The sequence below is a fragment of the Salvelinus namaycush genome, chromosome 8 (genome assembly GCF_016432855.1).
Source record: "Salvelinus namaycush isolate Seneca chromosome 8, SaNama_1.0, whole genome shotgun sequence".
NCBI lineage: Eukaryota > Metazoa > Chordata > Actinopteri > Salmoniformes > Salmonidae > Salvelinus > Salvelinus namaycush.
Window position 1 is genome coordinate 5,281,446 of NC_052314.1, and position 26,289 is coordinate 5,307,734.

Consider the following 26,289-nt stretch of genomic DNA (forward strand, 5'->3'; position numbering starts at 1 on the left):
AGCAGACTGAAAAGATTTGTCATGGGTCCTCAGTTCCTCAAAAGAATTATACAGCTGCACCATCGAGAGCATCCTGACTGGTTGTATCACTGCCTGGTATGGCAACTGCTCGGCCTCCGACCGCAAGGCACTACAGAGGGTAGTGCGAACGGTCCAGTACATCACTGGGGTCAAGCTTCCTGCCATCCAGGACCTCTATACCAGGTGGTGTCAGAGGAAGGAGTCATAGACTGTTCTCTCTGCTACAGCATGGCAAATGGTACCGGAGCGCCAAGTCTAGGTCCAAAAGGCTTCTACCCCCAAGCCATAAGACTGCTGAACAGCTAATTAAAGGGATACCCAAGACCCCTCTTTTACGCTGCTGCTACTCTCTGTTTATTATCTATGCATAGTCACTTTAATTCTACCTACATGTACAAATTACCTTGACTAACCTGTGCCCCCGCACATTTTACTGCTGCTGTTTAATTATTTGTTACTTTTATTTTCAATTTTTTTTTACTTAACACTTATTTTTTCTTAAAACTTCTTAAAGCATTGTTGGTTAAGGGCTTGTAAAGTACACATTTCACTGTAAGGTGTTGTACTCAGCGCACGTGACAAAATACAATTTGATTTGATTGAATTAAGCCCTATTTCAATCCACATCGCCGAAGTCCAGCTCTACGGCCTGATGGAAATGTAAAGGCAGTGTTCCCGCATTAGCGGAGACTGCATTCAAGGTAAACGCTGCGTTCAAGGTAACCGCTGCGTTCAAGGTAACCGCTGCGTTCAAGGTAACCGCTGCGTTCAAGGTAAACGCTGCGTTCAAGGTAAACGCTGCGTTCAAGGTAAACGCTGCGTTCAAGGTAACCGCTGCGTTCAAGGTAAACGCTGCGTTCAAGGTAAACGCTGCGTTCAAGGTAAACTCTGCGTTCAAGGTAACCGCTGCGTTCAAGGTAACCGCTGCGTTCAAGGTAACCGCTGCGTTCAAGGTAACCGCTGCGTTCAAGGTAAACGCTGCGTTCAAGGTAAACGCTGCGTTCAAGGTAAACGCTGCGTTCAAGGTAAACGCTGCGTTCAAGGTAACCGCTGCGTTCAAGGTAACCGCTGCGTTCAAGGTAAACGCTGCGTTCAAGGTAACCGCTGCGTTCAAGGTAAACGCTGCGTTCAAGGTAACCGCTGCGTTCAAGGTAACCGCTGCGTTCAAGGTAACCGCTGCGTTCAAGGTAACCGCTGCGTTCAAGGTAAACGCTGCGTTCAAGGTAAACGCTGCGTTCAAGGTAAACTCTGCGTTCAAGGTAAACTCTGCGTTCAAGGTAACCGCTGCGTTCAAGGTAACCGCTGCGTTCAAGGTAACCGCTGCGTTCAAGGTAAACGCTGCGTTCAAGGTAAACGCTGCGTTCAAGGTAAACGCTGCGTTCAAGGTAAACGCTGCGTTCAAGGTAAACGCTGCGTTCAAGGTAAACGCTGCGTTCAAGGTAAACGCTGCGTTCAAGGTAACCGCTGCGTTCAAGGTAAACGCTGCATTCAAGGTAAACGCTGCATTCAAGGTAAACGCTGCATTCAAGGTAAACGCTGCTTATGTCGGCGCGCAATCGGAAAATGACCTTTACATTTCTATCATGGAATCTGTAATGCTTCAGCTTGAATAGGTGGGTCGGAAAGTAGCCTATTGGGGCGGCAAGTAGCCTAGTGGTTAGAGCGTTGGACTAGTAACCGAAAGGTTGCAAGAACGAATCCCCCGAGCTGACAAGGTAAAAATCTGTCATTCTGTCCCTGAACAAGGCAGTTAACCCACTGTTTCTAGGCCGTCATTGAAAATAAGAATGTGTTCTTTATTTAACTAGGCAAGTCAGTTAAGGTAAAACACATTTTAAAAATATATAGAGCCCTTCGTCTGTGTCCGGGAAACCTGACCCAATACTTTCACAGCAAGATATTGCAGTTGCTTTGATATTATGGAGTGATATTAGCAGAAACAGAAATGGAATTCAAATTCAATCATTTAGAATATGTATTGAGAAGCTCACCTTGCTCTATGTATTGAGAAGCTCTACGTATTGAGAAGCTCTACGTATTGAGAAGCTCACCTTGCTCTATGTATTGAGAAGCTCACCTTGCTCTATGTATTGAGAAGCTCTATGTATTGAGAAGCTCACCTTGCTCTATGTATTGAGAAGCTCTACGTATTGAGAAGCTCACCTTGCTCTATGTATTGAGAAGCTCACCTTGCTCTATGTATTGAGAAGCTCTATGTATTGAGAAGCTCACCTTGCTCTATGTATTGAGAAGCTCTACGTATTGAGAAGCTCACCTTGCTCTATGTATTGAGAAGCTCACCTTGCTCTATGTATTGAGAAGCTCTATGTATTGAGAAGCTCTATGTATTGAGAAGCTCTACGTATTGAGAAGCTCACCTTGCTCTATGTATTGAGAAGCTCTACGTATTGAGAAGCTCACCTTGCTCTATGTATTGAGAAGCTCTACGTATTGAGAAGCTCACCTTGCTCTATGTATTGAGAAGCTCTATGTATTGAGAAGCTCTACGTATTGAGAAGCTCACCTTGCTCTATGTATTGAGAAACTCACCTTGCTCTATGTATTGCGAAGCTCTACGTATTGAGAAGCTCTACGTATTGAGAAGCTCACCTTGCTCTCACAGTTCTGGAACATCTCCATGGCCTCCTCCACCTGAGCCTCTTCGTAGCCCAGCCCACACAGACGGTCACTGGCAACCAGGTAACTCAGGATCTGTGGGAAAAACAGGACCATAGAGGTGAATATGACAAAAGGGGTGAACAAGTACAATATAAAAACATGGTCTCCATAAATCTATTTAGATCTCTGGGTTAAGTGTCTTTCTGAAGGGCAATAGGTAGGTGGCACCGCCAATATTTTTTCCTGTCAGCCCTGGAATTCAACCATCTGATTACTCTCTGACCTCAAGACTGCCACTGGGGTTGTCATGTCACAGGATGGGTAAGTCATCTGATTACTCTCTGACCTCAAGACTGCCACTGGGGTTGTCATGTCACAGGATGGGTAAGTCATCTGATTACTCTCTGACCTCAAGACTGCCACTGGGGTTGTCATGTCACAGGATGGGTAAGTCATCTGATTACTCTCTGACCTCAAGACTGCCACTGGGGTTGTCATGTCACAGGATGGGTAAGTCATCTGATTACTCTCTGACCTCAAGACTGCCACTGGGGTTGTCATGTCACAGGATGGGTAAGTCATCTGATTACTCTCTGACCTCAAGACTGCCACTGGGGTTGTCATGTCACAGGATGGGTAAGTCATCTGATTACTCTCTGACCTCAAGACTGCCACTGGGGTTGTCATGTCACAGGATGGGTAAGTCATCTGATTACTCTCTGACCTCAAGACTGCCACTGGGGTTGTCATGTCACAGGATGGGTAAGTCATCTGATTACTCTCTGACCTCAAGACTGCCACTGGGGTTGTCATGTCACAGGATGGGTAAGTCATCTGATTACTCTCTGACCTCAAGACTGCCACTGGGGTTGTCATGTCACAGGATGGGTAAGTCATCTGATTACTCTCTGACCTCAAGACTGCCACTGGGGTTGTCATGTCACAGGATGGGTAAGTCATCTGATTACTCTCTGACCTCAAGACTGCCACTGGGGTTGTCATGTCACAGGATGGGTAAGTCATCTGATTACTCTCTGACCTCAAGACTGCCACTGGGGTTGTCATGTCACAGGATGGGTAAGTCATCTGATTACTCTCTGACCTCAAGACTGCCACTGGGGTTGTCATGTCACAGGATGGGTAAGTCATCTGATTACTCTCTGACCTCAAGACTGCCACTGGGGTTGTCATGTCACAGGATGGGTAAGTCATCTGATTACTCTCTGACCTCAAGACTGTCACTGGGGTTGTCATGTCACAGGATGGGTAAGTCATCTGATTACTCTCTGACCTCAAGACTGCCACTGGGGTTGTCATGTCACAGGATGGGTAAGTCATCTGATTACTCTCTGACCTCAAGACTGCCACTGGGGTTGTCATGTCACAGGATGGGTAAGCCATCTGATTACTCTCTGACCTCAAGACTGCCACTGGGGTTGTCATGTCACAGGATGGGTAAGCCATCTGATTACTCTCTGACCTCAAGACTGCCACTGGGGTTGTCATGTCACAGGATGGGTAAGCCATCTGATTACTCTCTGACCTCAAGACTGCCACTGGGGTTGTCATGTCACAGGATGGGTAAGCCATCTGATTACTCTCTGACCTCAAGACTGCCACTGGGGTTGTCATGTCACAGGATGGGTAAGCCATCTGATTACTCTCTGACCTCAAGACTGCCACTGGGGTTGTCATGTCACAGGATGGGTAAGTCATCTGATTACTCTCTGACCTCAAGACTGCCACTGGGGTTGTCATGTCACAGGATGGGTAAGTCATCTGATTACTCTCTGACCTCAAGACTGCCACTGGGGTTGTCATGTCACAGGATGGGTAAGTCATCTGATTACTCTCTGACCTCAAGACTGCCACTGGGGTTGTCATGTCACAGGATGGGTAAGTCATCTGATTACTCTCTGACCTCAAGACTGCCACTGGGGTTGTCATGTCACAGGATGGGTAAGTCATCTGATTACTCTCTGACCTCAAGACTGCCACTGGGGTTGTCATGTCACAGGATGGGTAAGTCATCTGATTACTCTCTGACCTCAAGACTGCCACTGGGGTTGTCATGTCACAGGATGGGTAAGTCATCTGATTACTCTCTGACCTCAAGACTGCCACTGGGGTTGTCATGTCACAGGATGGGTAAGTCCATCTGATTACTCTCTGACCTCAAGACTGCCACTGGGGTTGTCATGTCACAGGATGGGTAAGCCATCTGATTACTCTCTGACCTCAAGACTGCCACTGGGGTTGTCATGTCACAGGATGGGTAAGCCATCTGATTACTCTCTGACCTCAAGACTGCCACTGGGGTTGTCATGTCACAGGATGGGTAAGCCATCTGATTACTCTCTGACCTCAAGACTGCCACTGGGGTTGTCATGTCACAGGATGGGTAAGCCATCTGATTACTCTCTGACCTCAAGACTGCCACTGGGGTTGTCATGTCACAGGATGGGTAAGTCATCTGATTACTCTCTGACCTCAAGACTGCCACTGGGGTTGTCATGTCACAGGATGGGTAAGTCATCTGATTACTCTCTGACCTCAAGACTGCCACTGGGGTTGTCATGTCACAGGATGGGTAAGTCATCTGATTACTCTCTGACCTCAAGACTGCCACTGGGGTTGTCATGTCACAGGATGGGTAAGTCATCTGATTACTCTCTGACCTCAAGACTGCCACTGGGGTTGTCATGTCACAGGATGGGTAAGTCATCTGATTACTCTCTGACCTCAAGACTGCCACTGGGGTTGTCATGTCACAGGATGGGTAAGTCATCTGATTACTCTCTGACCTCAAGACTGCCACTGGGGTTGTCATGTCACAGGATGGGTAAGTCATCTGATTACTCTCTGACCTCAAGACTGCCACTGGGGTTGTCATGTCACAGGATGGGTAAGTCATCTGATTACTCTCTGACCTCAAGACTGCCACTGGGGTTGTCATGTCACAGGATGGGTAAGTCATCTGATTACTCTCTGACCTCAAGACTGCCACTGGGTTGTCATGTCACAGGATGGGTAAGTCATCTGATTACTCTCTGACCTCAAGACTGCCACTGGGGTTGTCATGTCACAGGATGGGTAAGTCATCTGATTACTCTCTGACCTCAAGACTGCCACTGGGGTTGTCATGTCACAGGATGGGTAAGTCATCTGATTACTCTCTGACCTCAAGACTGCCACTGGGGTTGTCATGTCACAGGATGGGTAAGTCATCTGATTACTCTCTGACCTCAAGACTGCCACTGGGGTTGTCATGTCACAGGATGGGTAAGTCATCTGATTACTCTCTGACCTCAAGACTGCCACTGGGGTTGTCATGTCACAGGATGGGTAAGTCATCTGATTACTCTCTGACCTCAAGACTGCCACTGGGGTTGTCATGTCACAGGATGGGTAAGTCATCTGATTACTCTCTGACCTCAAGACTGCCACTGGGGTTGTCATGTCACAGGATGGGTAAGCCATCTGATTACTCTCTGACCTCAAGACTGCCACTGGGGTTGTCATGTCACAGGATGGGTAAGCCATCTGATTACTCTCTGACCTCAAGACTGCCACTGGGGTTGTCATGTCACAGGATGGGTAAGTCATCTGATTACTCTCTGACCTCAAGACTGCCACTGGGGTTGTCATGTCACAGGATGGGTAAGTCATCTGATTACTCTCTGACCTCAAGACTGCCACTGGGGTTGTCATGTCACAGGATGGGTAAGTCATCTGATTACTCTCTGACCTCAAGACTGCCACTGGGGTTGTCATGTCACAGGATGGGTAAGTCATCTGATTACTCTCTGACCTCAAGACTGCCACTGGGGTTGTCATGTCACAGGATGGGTAAGTCATCTGATTACTCTCTGACCTCAAGACTGCCACTGGGGTTGTCATGTCACAGGATGGGTAAGTCATCTGATTACTCTCTGACCTCAAGACTGCCACTGGGGTTGTCATGTCACAGGATGGGTAAGTCATCTGATTACTCTCTGACCTCAAGACTGCCACTGGGGTTGTCATGTCACAGGATGGGTAAGTCATCTGATTACTCTCTGACCTCAAGACTGCCACTGGGGTTGTCATGTCACAGGATGGGTAAGTCATCTGATTACTCTCTGACCTCAAGACTGCCACTGGGGTTGTCATGTCACAGGATGGGTAAGTCATCTGATTACTCTCTGACCTCAAGACTGCCACTGGGGTTGTCATGTCACAGGATGGGTAAGTCATCTGATTACTCTCTGACCTCAAGACTGCCACTGGGGTTGTCATGTCACAGGATGGGTAAGTCATCTGATTACTCTCTGACCTCAAGACTGCCACTGGGGTTGTCATGTCACAGGATGGGTAAGCCATCTGATTACTCTCTGACCTCAAGACTGCCACTGGGGTTGTCATGTCACAGGATGGGTAAGCCATCTGATTACTCTCTGACCTCAAGACTGCCACTGGGGTTGTCATGTCACAGGATGGGTAAGTCATCTGATTACTCTCTGACCTCAAGACTGCCACTGGGGTTGTCATGTCACAGGATGGGTAAGTCATCTGATTACTCTCTGACCTCAAGACTGCCACTGGGGTTGTCATGTCACAGGATGGGTAAGTCATCTGATTACTCTCTGACCTCAAGACTGCCACTGGGGTTGTCATGTCACAGGATGGGTAAGTCATCTGATTACTCTCTGACCTCAAGACTGCCACTGGGGTTGTCATGTCACAGGATGGGTAAGTCATCTGATTACTCTCTGACCTCAAGACTGCCACTGGGGTTGTCATGTCACAGGATGGGTAAGTCATCTGATTACTCTCTGACCTCAAGACTGCCACTGGGGTTGTCATGTCACAGGATGGGTAAGTCATCTGATTACTCTCTGACCTCAAGACTGCCACTGGGGTTGTCATGTCACAGGATGGGTAAGTCATCTGATTACTCTCTGACCTCAAGACTGCCACTGGGGTTGTCATGTCACAGGATGGGTAAGTCATCTGATTACTCTCTGACCTCAAGACTGCCACTGGGGTTGTCATGTCACAGGATGGGTAAGTCATCTGATTACTCTCTGACCTCAAGACTGCCACTGGGGTTGTCATGTCACAGGATGGGTAAGTCATCTGATTACTCTCTGACCTCAAGACTGCCACTGGGGTTGTCATGTCACAGGATGGGTAAGTCATCTGATTACTCTCTGACCTCAAGACTGCCACTGGGGTTGTCATGTCACAGGATGGGTAGGTCATCTGATTACTCTCTGACCTCAAGACTGCCACTGGGGTTGTCATGTCACAGGATGGGTAAGTCATCTGATTACTCTCTGACCTCAAGACTGCCACTGGGGTTGTCATGTCACAGGATGGGTAAGTCATCTGATTACTCTCTGACCTCAAGACTGCCACTGGGGTTGTCATGTCACAGGATGGGTAAGTCATCTGATTACTCTCTGACCTCAAGACTGCCACTGGGGTTGTCATGTCACAGGATGGGTAAGTCATCTGATTACTCTCTGACCTCAAGACTGCCACTGGGGTTGTCATGTCACAGGATGGGTAAGTCATCTGATTACTCTCTGACCTCAAGACTGCCACTGGGGTTGTCATGTCACAGGATGGGTAAGTCATCTGATTACTCTCTGACCTCAAGACTGCCACTGGGGTTGTCATGTCACAGGATGGGTAAGTCATCTGATTACTCTCTGACCTCAAGACTGCCACTGGGGTTGTCATGTCACAGGATGGGTAAGTCATCTGATTACTCTCTGACCTCAAGACTGCCACTGGGGTTGTCATGTCACAGGATGGGTAAGTCATCTGATTACTCTCTGACCTCAAGACTGCCACTGGGGTTGTCATGTCACAGGATGGGTAAGTCATCTGATTACTCTCTGACCTCAAGACTGCCACTGGGGTTGTCATGTCACAGGATGGGTAAGTCATCTGATTACTCTCTGACCTCAAGACTGCCACTGGGGTTGTCATGTCACAGGATGGGTAAGTCATCTGATTACTCTCTGACCTCAAGACTGCCACTGGGGTTGTCATGTCACAGGATGGGTAAGTCATCTGATTACTCTCTGACCTCAAGACTGCCACTGGGGTTGTCATGTCACAGGATGGGTAAGTCATCTGATTACTCTCTGACCTCAAGACTGCCACTGGGGTTGTCATGTCACAGGATGGGTAAGTCATCTGATTACTCTCTGACCTCAAGACTGCCACTGGGGTTGTCATGTCACAGGATGGGTAAGTCATCTGATTACTCTCTGACCTCAAGACTGCCACTGGGGTTGTCATGTCACAGGATGGGTAAGTCATCTGATTACTCTCTGACCTCAAGACTGCCACTGGGGTTGTCATGTCACAGGATGGGTAAGTCATCTGATTACTCTCTGACCTCAAGACTGCCACTGGGGTTGTCATGTCACAGGATGGGTAAGTCATCTGATTACTCTCTGACCTCAAGACTGCCACTGGGGTTGTCATGTCACAGGATGGGTAAGTCATCTGATTACTCTCTGACCTCAAGACTGCCACTGGGGTTGTCATGTCACAGGATGGGTAAGCCATCTGATTACTCTCTGACCTCAAGACTGCCACTGGGGTTGTCATGTCACAGGATGGGTAAGCCATCTGATTACTCTCTGACCTCAAGACTGCCACTGGGGTTGTCATGTCACAGGATGGGTAAGTCATCTGATTACTCTCTGACCTCAAGACTGCCACTGGGGTTGTCATGTCACAGGATGGGTAAGTCATCTGATTACTCTCTGACCTCAAGACTGCCACTGGGGTTGTCATGTCACAGGATGGGTAAGCCATCTGATTACTCTCTGACCTCAAGACTGCCACTGGGGTTGTCATGTCACAGGATGGGTAAGTCATCTGATTACTCTCTGACCTCAAGACTGCCACTGGGGTTGTCATGTCACAGGATGGGTAAGTCATCTGATTACTCTCTGACCTCAAGACTGCCACTGGGGTTGTCATGTCACAGGATGGGTAAGTCATCTGATTACTCTCTGACCTCAAGACTGCCACTGGGGTTGTCATGTCACAGGATGGGTAAGTCATCTGATTACTCTCTGACCTCAAGACTGCCACTGGGGTTGTCATGTCACAGGATGGGTAAGTCATCTGATTACTCTCTGACCTCAAGACTGCCACTGGGGTTGTCATGTCACAGGATGGGTAAGTCATCTGATTACTCTCTGACCTCAAGACTGCCACTGGGGTTGTCATGTCACAGGATGGGTAAGTCATCTGATTACTCTCTGACCTCAAGACTGCCACTGGGGTTGTCATGTCACAGGATGGGTAAGTCATCTGATTACTCTCTGACCTCAAGACTGCCACTGGGGTTGTCATGTCACAGGATGGGTAAGTCATCTGATTACTCTCTGACCTCAAGACTGCCACTGGGGTTGTCATGTCACAGGATGGGTAAGTCATCTGATTACTCTCTGACCTCAAGACTGCCACTGGGGTTGTCATGTCACAGGATGGGTAAGTCATCTGATTACTCTCTGACCTCAAGACTGCCACTGGGGTTGTCATGTCACAGGATGGGTAAGTCATCTGATTACTCTCTGACCTCAAGACTGCCACTGGGGTTGTCATGTCACAGGATGGGTAAGTCATCTGATTACTCTCTGACCTCAAGACTGCCACTGGGGTTGTCATGTCACAGGATGGGTAAGTCATCTGATTACTCTCTGACCTCAAGACTGCCACTGGGGTTGTCATGTCACAGGATGGGTAAGTCATCTGATTACTCTCTGACCTCAAGACTGCCACTGGGGTTGTCATGTCACAGGATGGGTAAGTCATCTGATTACTCTCTGACCTCAAGACTGCCACTGGGGTTGTCATGTCACAGGATGGGTAAGTCATCTGATTACTCTCTGACCTCAAGACTGCCACTGGGGTTGTCATGTCACAGGATGGGTAAGTCATCTGATTACTCTCTGACCTCAAGACTGCCACTGGGGTTGTCATGTCACAGGATGGGTAAGTCATCTGATTACTCTCTGACCTCAAGACTGCCACTGGGGTTGTCATGTCACAGGATGGGTAAGTCAAACCTACCTGTTGTGGGCTGCGGCGTCCAGTCTTCTGCAGAGCCAGGATGGCAGTGTGTAGAGGGTAGCCCTGCTCAGTGATGGCCTCCAGTAGCTCTCTCTCTTCCTGACTTAGGGCCGTCAGCAACTCTGCAGATGTGTCACAGCCAATGCCGTGTGAGCTACGTGGACGCAGAGCCTAAAAGGAAGAATAGTGACAGGCTAGAGTAAGATTAAGTAGCCTGGGTTGGGTTTTAGTTTACTTCCTGAATTGACCCCAAAAACACTCACACTTGTCTTTCCATAATAGCACTGACTTGATGTTAACTACTATATTGAGGGAAAAAAGTACTTACTATAACTTGTGATATGTTACACGTATGTTGATAACCAACTAAGTTGATTTGGATAAGAACGTCTGCTAAAATGTAAAATGTAGCCCAAAGTGTAATTGAAATGGAATTGATCCCCTAATACAACCGTATAAGGTGTCTGTCCAGTCTATCACAGAGCAGAGGAGTGTCATGTTTTGACATAACAACAACACTAGCCACACAGACCTGGGAACAAGGCTATACTTACAGTCTGCCTGTTGTTCTTGATTTCAGGGCCAGCTGAAGAGGGTCGTTGTGGCTGCTGTGGAGTCGCAGAGTTTTTCCTTCCCGTTGACCACAAAGAGTGCTGCCTCTTTCTGCCATAGTGCCTCTGGCCACCATGGCACTGGGGACTGCTGGCCTGACCATGGCACTGGGAACTGCTGGCATGGCCATGGCACTGGGAACTGCTGGCATGGCCATGGCACTGGGAACTGCTGGCATGGCCATGGCACTGGGAACTGCTGGCATGGCCATGGCACTGAGGGCTACCGGCCCGCACAAAAGACTCTTCCAGGCCAGAGGACGATGACGCCTGCTGCTGGCTTCTGAAATCCTTCCTGCAGGGCCTCTGATCGCCATGGCACTGGGCACTGCTGGCCTGACCATGGCAAAGTGGGCTGATGGTACGCCCCTGCTCCTGCTTGAGCCCAGTGAATGACCCTTGCCTCCTGCAGTCCAGGGCGGAGGAAGAGTTGGACCTCCTGTTGCGACCCTGGTAATCTCGGCCTCTAGTGGAAGGCTGGTTAGAGTGGTGATGAACCGAGTTGGAGCCTGAAGATCCAAGATGGTGGTCTTTGACTCTGGATAGTGGGTGTTTTGGTGCAGAGCTTTGCGACCGTGGCCGTTCACCACCAGTGGAAGGCAGGTTAGAGTGGTGATGAGCCGAGGAAGAGCCTGAAGATCCAAGATGGTGGTCTTTGACTCTGGATAATGGGTGTTTTGGTGCAGAGCTTTGCAGCCGAGGCCGTTCACCACCGTGATAGGCTCCACGGTGTGTCTTTGAGTCTGAGGCGTTATCTTCAGTGGAGGAGCCCTCGTCGTCTTCTGAGTAGCCAGCTTCGTCTTCCGAGTCCGAGACCATTAACTTGATTTTGCGGTGGCTATGCTGGCAGCGGCGAAGGGGGTGGGGTTGAGGGTGGTGGTTAAGGTGACGTGTGTCCACAGAGCTTAGGCTGTGGCTCCTTGGTCGGAGGGCAGAGCCCCGCAGATTACTGTTCCACCTTAAATCAAATCAAACTTTATTTAAAGTGCATTTAAAACTACAACACACTTTACAGTAAAACGATACAATAAAGACAGCACAAACAAATCTGGGACCCAGGCTAAATTCATGTGATTAACATACATTTCATTATTTTAGACAATAGAAGAGTTAAAAGAAGAACATAAAAACACCTGCTGGCCGAGAGACTCTCCTGGGGACTGGAGAACATGAGCCAGTACGGAGGACAAGATGGGGACGAGGCATCCCTGGGTCGGTAGCATCCTCCATGGAGCGCAGACATCACCCAGTTCTCTAAGGTGAACTCATACTGAAGAAGAACACTTTTTTTGTCCATTGTCAGTTTAAGTGTCTTGCTCAAAAGGTACAACGGCAGGAGATTTTAAAATAGGCTACCTAGAATCCCACCAAATATTATTTTTTGGGACTCGGCAATCGAACGCGGCGCTTCAGTTGCTGGCCCAACTATAATATTTTTTATTTATTTATTTAACTAGGCAACTCAAGTAAGAACAAATTGTTATTTACAATGACGGCCTACCCCAGTAAAACCCTAACCCCGGCGACACTGGGCCAATTGTGAGCCGCCTTATGGGACTCCCAATTACGGCCGGTTGTGATACAGCCTGGAATCGAACCAGGGTCTGTAATGACGCCTCTAGCACTGAGATGCAGTGCCTTAGATCGCTGCGCCACTTGGGAGCCCCGAGCCCCAATATCTAGGGTACCTGCCAGCATTATCACAAAACAATATCACATAGCCTGCCATAGCCATGTAACTAACCTCAGTGTCTTGTAGGATCTGGAGGCGGTCTGGTATGGTGAACTCTGGGGCCGTAACCAGCTCTCTCTCTCCTCCCAGGGGCCCCAGCTCCTGTAATGGCCCCAGTGGTAGTGGCCCCAGAGGGCTGTTAAAGGGAACCTCCTCTAGACTGGTCATCCTGTCTGTATACCCAGAACAAGAAAACCCCCACACACACACAGCATAGGGCAAAGCTAGAGTAGTACTCTATTCCTTGGTGAAATTAATTGAAATAGCAAATTCTGTCAGGTGAATGTTATGACAGTGAAGGCAGCTGTGTCATATCTACAAACATGAACGGATCACAATCGATATTAATAGATGGCAGTTATCTTAATTTATTGATCACACACGCACATTCTTTGCATTTTTCACAGGCAGTACTCACTCACCTCCCCTTTTGAGAAGTGTCCTCTCGCCAGTCCACCGTGTGTGTGAAGTGTTGACAGGACAGGTGTACGCTGAATGACTTATATCTGGATAAATAGCCTAAGTATCAACACACAAGCTAATTCTCTTAATCACTTATAAGCCCCTGCCCTGTCTGACATCATCAGATGTGCTGTTGTTGACACCACATTACTAATAACTACCCGTGGATGGAGTGGAACCCATGAAGGGCAAGGGAAATTGGGATACCTAGTCAGTTGTACGCATGAATGTATTCAACTGAAATGTGTCTTCCGCATTTAACCCAAGCACTCTGAATCAGAGAGGTGTGTGTGTGTGGGGGGGGGGCTGCCTTTAATGATGTACAGGGCATTCGGAAAGTATCAAGACTCCTTCCCTTTTTACACATTTTATTACGTTGCAGCCTTATTCTGAAATGGATTAAATTGTTATTTCCCCCCCTCACCAATCTACACACAATACCCCATAATGACAAAGCAAATGCAGGTTTAGATTTTTTTTTTTAATTGCTAATTTATAAAAAAAAATATATATATATATATATAATTACATTTACATAAGTATTCAGACCCTTTTGGAGTGGAACCCAGGATGTATATCTATGGTGGTTTATTTTCCAGGGAGGGGTTACACAAGATCTCTTTGGTAACTATTCTTATTTAACCAACCTGGTAACAGTATGTGTGCATTGTGTGACATTTGAGAGATTTTTCAACATTTACTGGAAGTCAACATAGTTTAAAAGGGATTTTAATTCCTTCTCAGCAGAACACCATTTTCACACTATAGGCCGGTTTCCTGTAATCTCCATTTAACATGCTGTTTAGTCTAGAACTAAAAGGCAAGTCTGGGGAAACCAACCCCATCGACTTACGCAACCTCCAGTTCTTGGCAATGTCTTCCTGGAAAGTAACAGGGAGTCCGAGGGAAGGAGAGGATTAGAGAAATGCTGATGTGTTGAGAAACAGGAACGTGTTGTACAAAACACTTTCAACACAGAGATTACACATGAGCTGCTTATGAGCTACATGGCCAGTTCTGCTCTCTAACGTGGAGGTAAACGATGGTAGTCATGGTGCCCCTCAGTGGTGCCATAGCGATGGTAGTCATGGTACTACATGGCCAGTTCTGCTCTCTAAATGTGGAGGTAGAGCGATGGTAGTCATGGGGCCCCTCAGTGGTGCCATAGCGATGGTAGTCATGGTACTACATGGCCAGTTCTGCTCTCTAAATGTGGAGGTAGAGCGATGGTAGTCATGGTGCCATAGCGATGGTAGTCATGGTACTACATGGCCAGTTCTGCTCTCTAACGTGGAGGTAGAGCGATGGTTGTCAAGGTGCCATAGCGATGGTAGTCATGGTGCCATAGCGATGGTAGTCATGGTGCCCCTCAGTGGTGTCACATAGCAGAGTGTTAAAAACATGTAAGACAACAAATCATTCTGTACAGAGATATACATTTTATTTATAATATTTAAACAATCACATCAATAAATTGAGATTTTACATGTTATTATGATTGACCGTTGAGAATAGAAGCATAAAAGGAACTGAAAAGGAACACAAACAATTGTATTATGATGATGATGATGATTGTATTATAACAGCAAATACCAGCATTACACGACATAGAACAGCCATGGTTCAGTATGGATAGAAATAGTTAAAAGGCTTAATTGAGGAAGAAGTGCCTAGTGATGGGATTGAGGGACCATTTTAGTAACACGACGTACTGGAGTATTACTACAGGTGAGGTGGGGCGGTTGTGAAGCTTGACCCAGCCAGAGCAAAGTAAAACATTCAGAAAGAATATCAGAGTAAGAATGTTGAATCTATGATCAGTTTATCCTTTATAGAACATAATGAATACAATTACATGGACCGGGAGCACCTGATCCAAGGTCAGCAACTCTGAAACCTTATTGAATATCAAGCCCCTTTGCCTTGCTTGATATCGATCTAACAGTTTGTAACCCTGTGAGGTTAGAGAGAGCTGACAGATTCATTCCCTAGAGAGCGGGTTTCTAGAAGGGGGGGGGTACAACACTACAGAAATAAACATTTTCAACGTTTAAAACAACAAAAAAAGCCACTACTACGATCAAACGGTCAGCGTCTGAAAAAGCAGCCTATTCCTTATTTAGTGCAGTATTTTTAACCAGAGGTCCTGGTCGAATAGGGTGCCATTTTGGACGCACCTCCGCTCTGTTGAGTGTGCCGGAGTAGGGTGTAGTACGTTGCTATGTTGTCCCTAACGACAGGTGTGTTGCTGTGATACAAATGGATTCTAAACTCAGCACTGAAGCTTTTAATACCAACATTTACAGCCCAGTTATGTTCATTATGAATTCCGTTAAAATAGTAGATAGGAGGAAATATGGAGTTAAATTACTGCCAGAAAAGGTTTTGGCACCAATTTAACTCCATAGAAAAACATCACAATAATGATGTGCTCATTATGGAATATCATACATCTAGGAGACCAGGGTTCAAATACTACTTGAAATCATCTCAAATACTTTAGCTGGGCTCAATTGAACTAACAGCATATTACCAAAAGTACAAATCCCGCCCACCTGGCACTCTAAGCAGGCCAGAGAAAACACTCCAAAGTATGTATATATGTATGTATGTATGCATATGCATGTATGTATATATATATATGTATGTATTTATGTATGTATGTATATATATATATATATATGAACAATTTCAAATAGTATTTAAACCCCGGTCTGCTGGTGACAGTCAGGGCATTAGTTGTATATTGATGTTATAACCATATCTACATACTACCTCAATCAGCCTGACTAACCGGTGTCTGTATGTAGCCTTGATACTTTTATAGCCTCGCTACTGTATATAGCCTGTCTTTTTACTGTTGTTTTATTTCTTTACCTACCTATTGTTCACCTAATACCTTTTTTGCACTATTGGTTAGAGCCTGTAAGTAAGCATTTCACTGTAAGGTCTATATATACACCTGTTGTATTCGGCACACGTGACAAATAAACTTTGATTTGATAGTAAAACGGAACATTCCTAGCCCTGGTTAAGTCTTCAAGTGTACCATATGATCCCAGTCATGTTATATTTGTTTCCATTGTCATTTCAATCTGTCATCACCACAACACAAGAGGAAAGAAAACACAAAAATCACCTATTTAAATCAGTTTTTAAAGAATAAAAATTACACTACCTACCCCAACTATTTTTTAAATATATACACTATAGCAGGTACATCTTAATTTTCTAACTTAAAGAATTAGCCTACTGTCCAATTCACAGGACCAAAAAAAAGGTACTCCAATCCGTGTTGTTCATTATGAAAACACTTCCTCAGAGAAAGGGTTTTATGGTGTGGTTTTAGTAGTGGTCTACAGAGCCTGACGGAGGTCTGTTTAGATGACTCAAGGGGCTGGAATTCCAGGAACCTACAGTTGGCTTCCAAATGTTTTAGAAGGTGTTCTAATGATTGTAGATGTAACAGTTGTTGAAATGAGTGACTGGATGGGGGGAGGGAGGGGGCGGGGGGGTCCGATCAGTTGTTAGCTGCTGCATCCACCTGTCTGGGCCAGTTCTCCTCTTCAAGACCAGAGTCATAGTCCTCCTCTGCTGCCTTCGCTGGAGCTCTGGAAATATATTTACATCACATTTTAGTCATTTAGGAGACGCTCTTAGTTTTAGTTATGCAGAGACAGAGAGACAGAGAAAACGAGGTAGGGTTAGTTATGCAGAGAGAGAGAGAGAACGAGGTAGGGTTAGTTATGCAGAGAGAGAGAGAGAACGAGGTAGGGTTAGTTATGCAGAGAGAGAGAGAGAGAACGAGGTAGGGTTAGTTATGCAGAGAGAGAGAGAGAGAACGAGGTAGGGTTAGTTATGCAGAGAGAGAGAGAGAGAACGAGGTAGGGTTAGTTATGCAGAGAGAGAGAGAGAGAACGAGGTAGGGTTAGTTATGCAGAGAGAGAGAGAGAGAACGAGGTAGGGTTAGTTATGCAGAGAGAGAGAGAGAGAACGAGGTAGGGTTAGTTATGCAGAGAGAGAGAGAGAGAACGAGGTAGGGTTAGTTATGCAGAGAGAGAGAGAGAGAACGAGGTAGGGTTAGTTATGCAGAGAGAGAGAGAGAGAACGAGGTAGGGTTAGTTATGCAGAGAGAGAGAGAGAGAACGAGGTAGGGTTAGTTATGCAGAGAGACAGAGAGAACGAGGTAGGGTTAGTTATGCAGAGAGAGAGAGAGAGAGACAGAGAGAACGAGGTAGGGTTAGTTATGCAGAGAGAGAGAGAGAGACAGAGAGAACGAGGTAGGGTTAGTTATGCAGAGAGAGAGAGAGAGACAGAGAGAACGAGGTAGGGTTAGTTATGCAGAGAGAGAGAGAGAGACAGAGAGAACGAGGTAGGGTTAGTTATGCAGAGAGAGAGAGAGAGACAGAGAGAACGAGGTAGGGTTAGTTATGCAGAGAGAGAGAGAGAGACAGAGAGAACGAGGTAGGGTTAGTTATGCAGAGAGAGAGAGAGAGACAGAGAGAACGAGGTAGGGTTAGTTATGCAGAGAGAGAGAGAGAGACAGAGAGAACGAGGTAGGGTTAGTTATGCAGAGAGAGAGAGAGAGACAGAGAGAACGAGGTAGGGTTAGTTATGCAGAGAGAGAGAGAGAGAGACAGAGAGAACGAGGTAGGGTTAGTTATGCAGAGAGAGAGAGAGACAGAACGAGGTAGGGTTAGTTATGCAGAGAGAGAGAGAGACAGAGAGAACGAGGTAGGGTTAGTTATGCAGAGAGAGAGAGAGACAGAGAGAACGAGGTAGGGTTAGTTATGCAGAGAGAGAGAGAGACAGAGAGAACGAGGTAGGGTTAGTTATGCAGAGAGAGAGAGAGAGAGAGAACGAGGTAGGGTTAGTTATGCAGAGAGAGAGAGAGACAGAGAGAACGAGGTAGGGTTAGTTATGCAGAGAGAGAGAGAGACAGAGAGAACGAGGTAGGGTTAGTTATGCAGAGAGAGAGAGAGACAGAGAGAACGAGGTAGGGTTAGTTATGCAGAGAGAGAGAGAGAACAAGGTAGGGTTAGTTATGCAGAGAGAGAGAGAGAGAACGAGGTAGGGTTAGTTATGCAGAGAGAGAGAGACAGAGAGAACGAGGTAGGGTTAGTTATGCAGAGAGAGAGAGAGACAGAGAGAACGAGGTAGGGTTAGTTATGCAGAGAGAGAGAGAGAACAAGGTAGGGTTAGTTATGCAGAGAGAGAGAGAGAGAACGAGGTAGGGTTAGTTATGCAGAGAGAGAGAGACAGAGAGAACGAGGTAGGGTTAGTTATGCAGAGAGAGAGAGACAGAGAGAACGAGGTAGGGTTAGTTATGCAGAGAGAGAGAGAGAGAACGAGGTAGGGTTAGTTATGCAGAGAGAGAGAGAGAGAGAGAGAGAGAATGAGGTAGGGTTAGTTATGCAGAGAGAGAGAGAGAGAGAGAACGAGGTAGGGTTAGTTATGCAGAGAGAGAGAGAGAGAATGAGGTAGGGTTAGTTATGCAGAGAGAGAGAACGAGGTAGGGTTAGTTATGCAGAGAGAGAGAGAGAACGAGGTAGGGTTAGTTATGCAGAGAGAGAGAGAGAGAGAGAGAGAGAGAGAGAGAGAGAATGAGGTAGGGTTAGTTATGCAGAGAGAGAGAGAACGAGGTAGGGTTAGTTATGCAGAGAGAGAGAGAGAGAGAGAACGAGGTAGGGTTAGTTATGCAGAGAGAGAGAGAGAGAGAGAACGAGGTAGGGTTAGTTATGCAGAGAGAGAGAGAGAGAGAACGAGGTAGGGTTAGTTATGCAGAGAGAGAGACAGAGAGAACGAGGTAGGGTTAGTTATGCAGAGAAAGAGAGGGTCAGTATTAGTGGCAGGGTTAGTTATTTGGTCCTGTGTGGCTCAGTTGGTAGAGCATGGTGCTTGCAACGCCTGGGTTGTGGGTTTGATTCCCACAGGGGACCCGTATGAAAATGTATGAACTCACTACTGTGAGTCGCTCTGGATAAGTGTTAGTTAGTGGTAAACGAGCCGAGGTAGGATTTGATGAGATGCGTTTTCACTTGGGCACATTACACGGGAACATGACACGGGAACATGACACGGGAACATCACGTCAGGGTTCTGTTCTTAATATACCTCTGACATGATGACACCAACAGGTAGGACCTGCATGACTGATGGGGTTGATGTTTACCTCTTCTTTCACCAGGCGAGTCAGTGAACAAGTCATTGTTATTTCCAATGACGGCCTGTTTCCCCCCCGCCCCCCCTACGTTCTTTAGTGTAAAGTATGTTTCTCTTCTTTTTCAGCCTAACACAAAAAAAAACACTTGCCATTGTATAACAATGATTTGAGAAGTGAGAATTAGAACCAAACAGGTGCTGACTAACCTGACGTATTGTGGTTCTGATTTGCCCAGGACGACGTCCTTGGTTAACTCCACAGCCACGATGTCTGAACATGGCACCTCGAACATGGGCTCCAGAAGAAGCTTCTCCTGTGTTCAAAAAAAAAGAGAGACATTTCACACAGCAAACTGAAACAGGACATGGAAATGAAATAATTAATTTAACCTTCATTACAACGTCACAGAAATCACTCACCATAATAGAAATATCACTTATATTTATCATCATCAATTGAAGCCATTGTGTGTATATTGTGACTGCTGATAAAAGACTCAACTACCCAACCTATAGGAATTGAGCACATTGTTATTGTGCATCATTTTCTGTACTGACTGACCATGATGGACCTCAGGCCACGGGCTCCAGTCTTTCTCTCCAGAGCCAGCCTGGCGATGGCTCTCAGAGCATCTGTCGTTACATTCAGTTCACACTGAAACACAATGACAGAGAGAGGAACACACTGGAGGTTAAAACAGGAACCGAGACACAGGAAGAGTGAATGTGATATGCACATCCAAAGACCCCCCCCCAAAAAATATGTTTTATTGTCACATACACTGGATAGGTGCAATGAAATGTGTTGTTTTACAGCGTCAGCCATAGTTGTACGGCGCCCCTGGAGCAAATTAGGGTTAAGTGCCTTGCTTAACGGTGCATCGGCTAATTTTTCACCTTGTCAGCTTGGGTATTCGAACCAGCGACCTTTCAGTTACTGGTCCAATGCTCTAATCACTAGGATACCTGCCACACTAGACTAAACATGACAAAAACACATCCATGATATTGACAATATTATCTGTGTGTTTGCTAAGTAGCCAGCAGTCCTTGTATGTGAGATGTAGGTAGCCAGTAGATTCTCAGCAGGGCAGATGTGGTTCCAGCCCCGAGAAAGAAGGCCTTTCCTTCCTCACCGTGTCCATGCTGAACAGGGCCTGCTGCTGCTGCTACTACCTTGTGTTACTACTACAGTGGTTCTTCCTGTAAAAGTTGCGCCATACTACAGCACACCTAGCGGGCTGCCGCAGAATTCTATGGCACGTTATTTAATTGTCAGCCATTGTTGCCGTTAGTGCTAGTTTGACCACCAGAGGGCATCTTTGAGAAGCATTTGACTTTTTGTAATATTGGCTGGACTAGAGAATTTAAAACCTTTTTTAGTAAGAACATAGTATATGGGATTGATTTTAAAATTTAGCTTAATTAATTTGATTAATATTATGGTGTTTCTATTCCAAGAAAAACAAAACCCTCAGGGTTTCCGTTAAAGAAATACAACGTGACCGTTTCCACACTCCAATTGTAGGCTAACCAATACCCAAACGGAGATTCAGTGAAAATAACAAATCTCATTGATTTAACACATATGATTAGTACATAATAAATTCAGTGACAATAAGATAATCATTTATCTGATTACGCTCATAAAATCACTGTCTCTAATTAAATTATTATTTTTGTTTATTTCTCTGTGCGTTGATTGGTGGGGAAAAACAAGTCTACGTAGCCTACTACTTTTTTTAATGTCAACATTCGTTCAGAACAATTAGCTTGATAGCAAGAGAACATGTCCCTCTCAAAAAGTATCAAGAAGGAAGGCGGATAATGAAAATCGAAGTTTCAGAGAAGAATGTATTGAGAGACATGCTTTCATCTCTCCATCTTTTCCCAATGCCAAGCCAGTGTGTCTCATTTGCAATGAAAATATCGCTGTTTGCAAACAATTAAAATCTCAGACTAATTATGAATATAAGCATAGAACTTCAGTGGCCGCCCCATATAGAGGCCCGACGCAGAAACATTGAATTGGTAACTGCAAGCTGCACACACTGCTTTTTTTGCGGACATATTCCGTAACTTAAACGGGTTAAATCTGCAGTTACAAGGAAGAGGGAAAACAGTCGTGAACATGGTGGAAAGGCCTTTACTAGGAAGCTTGAGTTGTTGGATTTGGACTTGTCCTCTGGAAGGCTACTGCACTTCAGCACACTGAAGAAACGACAGGCGGAGGGACCTGCATTGTCACAGAGGTGATGGAACATTTCATCAAGCAGCTGAGGGACAACTTCTCCACCAGATTTGAAGACTACAGCATGCCCAAGGATATATTTGTGTTTGTATGTGATCCTTTCACAGTCCGCCCAGGTAGGGAATTCTCCTCCCTTGCTAAGAAAACGATACCCTCGGTGGATGATTTTTTTAAATATATTTTTTAAATATAACCTTTATTTTAAAAAATGCTTCCAGCTGTCCATCACTACTGTAAATAAAAACAGAATATCTAAAGGGGCTTTTATATAATTATAATGCAGGGTTATTAATAATAATACATTATCCTTCTTCTAAAAGAACACGGACACAGACACAAATACTGACGCTCCAGATACTCAACTAGTCTAAAGAAGGCTCGTTTTAATGCTTCTTTTAAAATCAGTGCAACAGTTTTTAGCTGTGCTAACATAATTGCAAAAAAAAAGCGTTTTCTAATAATCAATTAGCCGTTTAAAGATGATAAACTTGGATTAACTAACACAACGTGCCATTGGAACACAGGAGTGATGGTTGCTGATAATGGGCCTCTGTACGCCTATGTAGATCTTCATTTTTATTTTATTTAAATCAGCCGTTTCCAGCTACAATAGTCATTTACAGCATTAACAATGTCTACACTGTATTTCTGATCAATTTGCTGTTATTTTACTGGACAAAGAAATGTGCTTTTCTTTCTAAAACAAGGACATTTCTAAGTGACCCCAAACTTTTGAACGGTGGTGTACTTGTTCCCCTTGCTCTGCAAGAGCCGCGGCTTTTGTGGAGCGATAGGTAACGATGCTTCGAGGGTGACTGTTGTTGATGTATGCAGAGGATCCCTGGTTCGAGCCCAGGTAGGGGCGAGGAGAGGGATGGAAGCAAAGCTGTTACACAAGCCCAAACTATGAAAAACAGCCCCAGACCTCCACCAAACTTTACATTTTGTAATATGCATTCGGGCAGGTAGCGTTCTCTTGGCATCCGCCAAACCCAGATTCGTCCGTCGGACTGCCAGATGGTGAAGCGTGATTCATCACGAGAGAACACGTTTCCACTGCTCCAGAGTCCAATAGCGGTGAGCTTTACACCACTTTAGCCAACACTTGGCATTGCGCATGGTGATCTTAGGTTTCTGTGCGGAAGCTCCCGACGAACAGTTATTGTGCTGACGTTGCTTCCAGAGGCAGTTTGGAACTCGGTACTGAGTGTTGCAACCGAGGACAGATGATTTTGGCGCCCTACGCGCTTCAGCACTCGGCAGTCCCTTTCTGTGAGCTTGTCTGGCATTTCACTTCGCGGCTGAGCCGTTGTTGCTCCTAGACATTTCCACATCACAATGACAGTGCTTACAGCTGACCAGGGCAGCTCTAGCAGGGCAGCTCTAGCAGGGCAGCTCTACCAGGGCAGAAATTTGACAAACTGACTTGTTGGTGACGGTGCCACGTTGAAAGTCACTGAGCTCTTCAGTAAGGCCATTTTACTGCCAATGTTTATGGAGATTTCATGGCTGTGTGTGCTCGATTTTATAAGGGTGTCCAGATACATTTGTGTATATTTTTTTAACGGTTTTGACAGTTATTTTAGTTTCATGACGGTTATTTTAGTTTCCTGACGGTCTTCATCCATAACCATGGGTTACACAATTATACGGGAATTGTGCCAGCCCTAACTACTACTAATTACCTTGTCCATGCTGAACCGGGCCTGGTATTGGGGTATGATGGCATTAGGTGGTTCTACTACTAATTACCTTGTCCATGTTGAACAGGGCCTGGTACTGTGGCATTAGGTGGTTCTACTACTAATTACCTTGTCCATGCTGAACCGGGCCTGGTACTGTGGTATGACGGCATTAGGTGGTTCCATTACTAATTACCTTGTCCATGTTGAACAGGGCCTGGTACTGTGGTATGACGGCATTAGGTGGTTCCATTACTAATTACCTTGTCCATGTTGAACCGGGCCTGGTACTGTGGTATGACGGCATTAGGTGGTTCCATTACTAATTACCTTGTCCATGTTGAACAGGGCCTGGTACTGTGGCATTAGGTGGTTCTACTACTAATTACCTTGTCCATGTTGAACAGGGCCTGGTACTGTGGCATTAGGTGGTTCTACTACTAATTACCTTGTCCATGTTGAACCGGGTCTGGTACTGTGGTATGACGGCATTAGGTGGTTCCATTACTAATTACCTTGTCCATGTTGAACCGGGCCTGGTACTGTGGTATGACGGCATTAGGTGGTTCCATTACTAATTACCTTGTCCATGTTGAACAGGGCCTGGTACTGTGGTATGACGGCGTTGCGTGGTTCTGTCAGGATGCGGACCAGCGTCTCTTCATCCAGACTGTGTAGAGGCACCACCACAGGCAGACGCCCTACAAACTCCGGGATCATCCCAAACTCAATGAGGTCCCGGGCCTCCACGAGCTTCAGCAGACGGTCCTTCTCCTCCATCTCTGCCACCATGTCCGTCTGTTCACTGCTGTTAGCCAGATCGGCTGCTGCCGCCGCACGACGACCCTTACCCATGTTGGAGGGCGTGCCAAAGCCCAGGTACTAGAAGGAGAAGAAGATTAGTGCGTGTGTTGAAGTCCAGCTACTAGATAAAAGAACGGTTGGGGGGGGGGGGGGGGGGGGGTAAGTAAGCTACAGGAAGTGATAACACTAAAACACTGAAGAAATTAGACATCTGGGGAAGATCGCCAGGTCTAGACATTCATGTTACATTCCTGAAAAGAATACATTAAAATGGACAAATAACTAAACTGCTCAGATAAGAGACACTCTTTGTTGACCAAGTATTTTAGAACAGTGATAAGACAGGAACTAATCAGAGGACTACAGTCTTTTTACAGGTCTGGGTGGATACACGGAGGACTACAGCTTTTTTACAGGTCTGGGTGGATACATAGAGGGAAAATAATAATTATATTTCTTACTCACCTTTTCATTCTTCCGTCTGCTGACGATTCTGTCGAGTCCGTTGAAGGCCCCTGACGCTACGAACAGGATGTTAGTGGTGTCCACCTGCACAGTCTCTCCCCTCAACTTCCTGGAGTTCTTCTCTGGAACGCTCACTATCGTGCCCTCCAAGAGTTTGAGCAGACCCTGCAAACAAAATGGTTGTCAAACACTACTGCCTCCCATACCATATAAAATGCATTCAGAAAGAATTCCACACCTCGTGACTTTTTACACATTTTGGTATGTTACAAAGTGAGATTCCAATGGATTTGTCTTTTTTTTTGTCAACCATCAACAAAATTATATATATATATATATATAATTCTTTTTTTTTAATGAATGGAAAATAAAACTCATATCTTGATTAGATAAGTATCGAGTCAATACAATACACCCTTGAGTCAATACATGTTAGAATCACCTTTGGCAGCGATTACAGCTGAGACAGAGGGAGTTAGGGAGAGAGCGGGTGGGGAGAGAAGGGAGGGAGACAGGGAGAGAGGGGTGTGGAGAAGAGGAAGGAGACAGAGACAAAGAGAGAGATATCCCATTTAGGCCCCCTTAGATCAGACCTGTATGTAGCCTCGCTACTTTTATAGCCTTGCTACTGTATATAGCCTGTCTTTTTACTGTTGTTTTATTTCTTTACTTACCTATTGTTCACCTAATACCTGTTTTGCACTATTGGTTAGAGCCTGTAAGTAAGCATTTCACTGTTGTATTCAGCGCACATGACAAATACACTTTGATTTAAGATGCTCAGCAGGCTCTGCTCACACTTACTGGCCTGAGGCCAAACCACACAACCAACATTGGACACTTTATGGAACACAAAGCCTTCACCATCTCATCCTGGAATATCCAAGGCCCGAGGTCATCTGCCTTTGGACTAAAGAGCAGGAACCTGGACTTCAAAGAAATCGGAAATACAGACATTGTCATCCTACAAGAAACCTGGTATAGAGACGGACCCACTGGTTGCCCTCTAGGTTACAGAAAGCTGGTAGTCCCATCCACTAAACTACCAGGTGTGAAACAGGGAAGGGACTCAGGGGGTATGCTAATTTGGTATAGAGCAGATGTAACTCACTCTATTAAATTAATCAGAACAGGAACATTTTACATTTGGCTAGAAATTCAAAAGGAAATGATCTTAACAGTTAAAAATGTCCTCTTGTGTGCTACCTATATCCCCCCAATAGAATCCCCATACTTTAATGAAGACAGCTTCTCCATCCTGGAGGGGGAAATCAATCATTTCCAGGCCCAGGGACAGGTACTAGTCTGTGGCGACCTAAATGCCAGAACCGGACAGCCTCAGCACACAGGGGGACAAACACCTGCCTGGAGGTGACAGCATTCCTTCCCCCATAT

At 45.9% G+C, this 26,289-nt stretch overlaps 1 protein-coding gene across 3 annotated transcripts in view; it reads right to left on the reverse strand.

Annotated features, from left to right (window-relative positions):
* Positions 1–16,434: 16,434 nt before the first annotated feature.
* LOC120052324 (ATP-dependent Clp protease ATP-binding subunit clpX-like, mitochondrial) overlaps positions 16,435–26,289 on the reverse strand; it is a 35,164-nt gene continuing 25,309 nt past the window's right edge. For all 3 annotated transcript variants that reach the window (XM_038999167.1, XM_038999168.1, XM_038999169.1), the window contains exons 11-15: positions 24,895–25,059; positions 24,208–24,507; positions 20,255–20,347; positions 19,900–20,006; positions 16,435–17,141 (exon numbers count right to left, since the gene is read on the reverse strand). In XM_038999167.1, the coding sequence (XP_038855095.1) occupies positions 17,051–17,141; positions 19,900–20,006; positions 20,255–20,347; positions 24,208–24,507; positions 24,895–25,059 (756 nt within the window). In that variant the 3' untranslated portion in view covers positions 16,435–17,050. The remainder of the gene's footprint in view (positions 17,142–19,899; positions 20,007–20,254; positions 20,348–24,207; positions 24,508–24,894; positions 25,060–26,289) is intronic.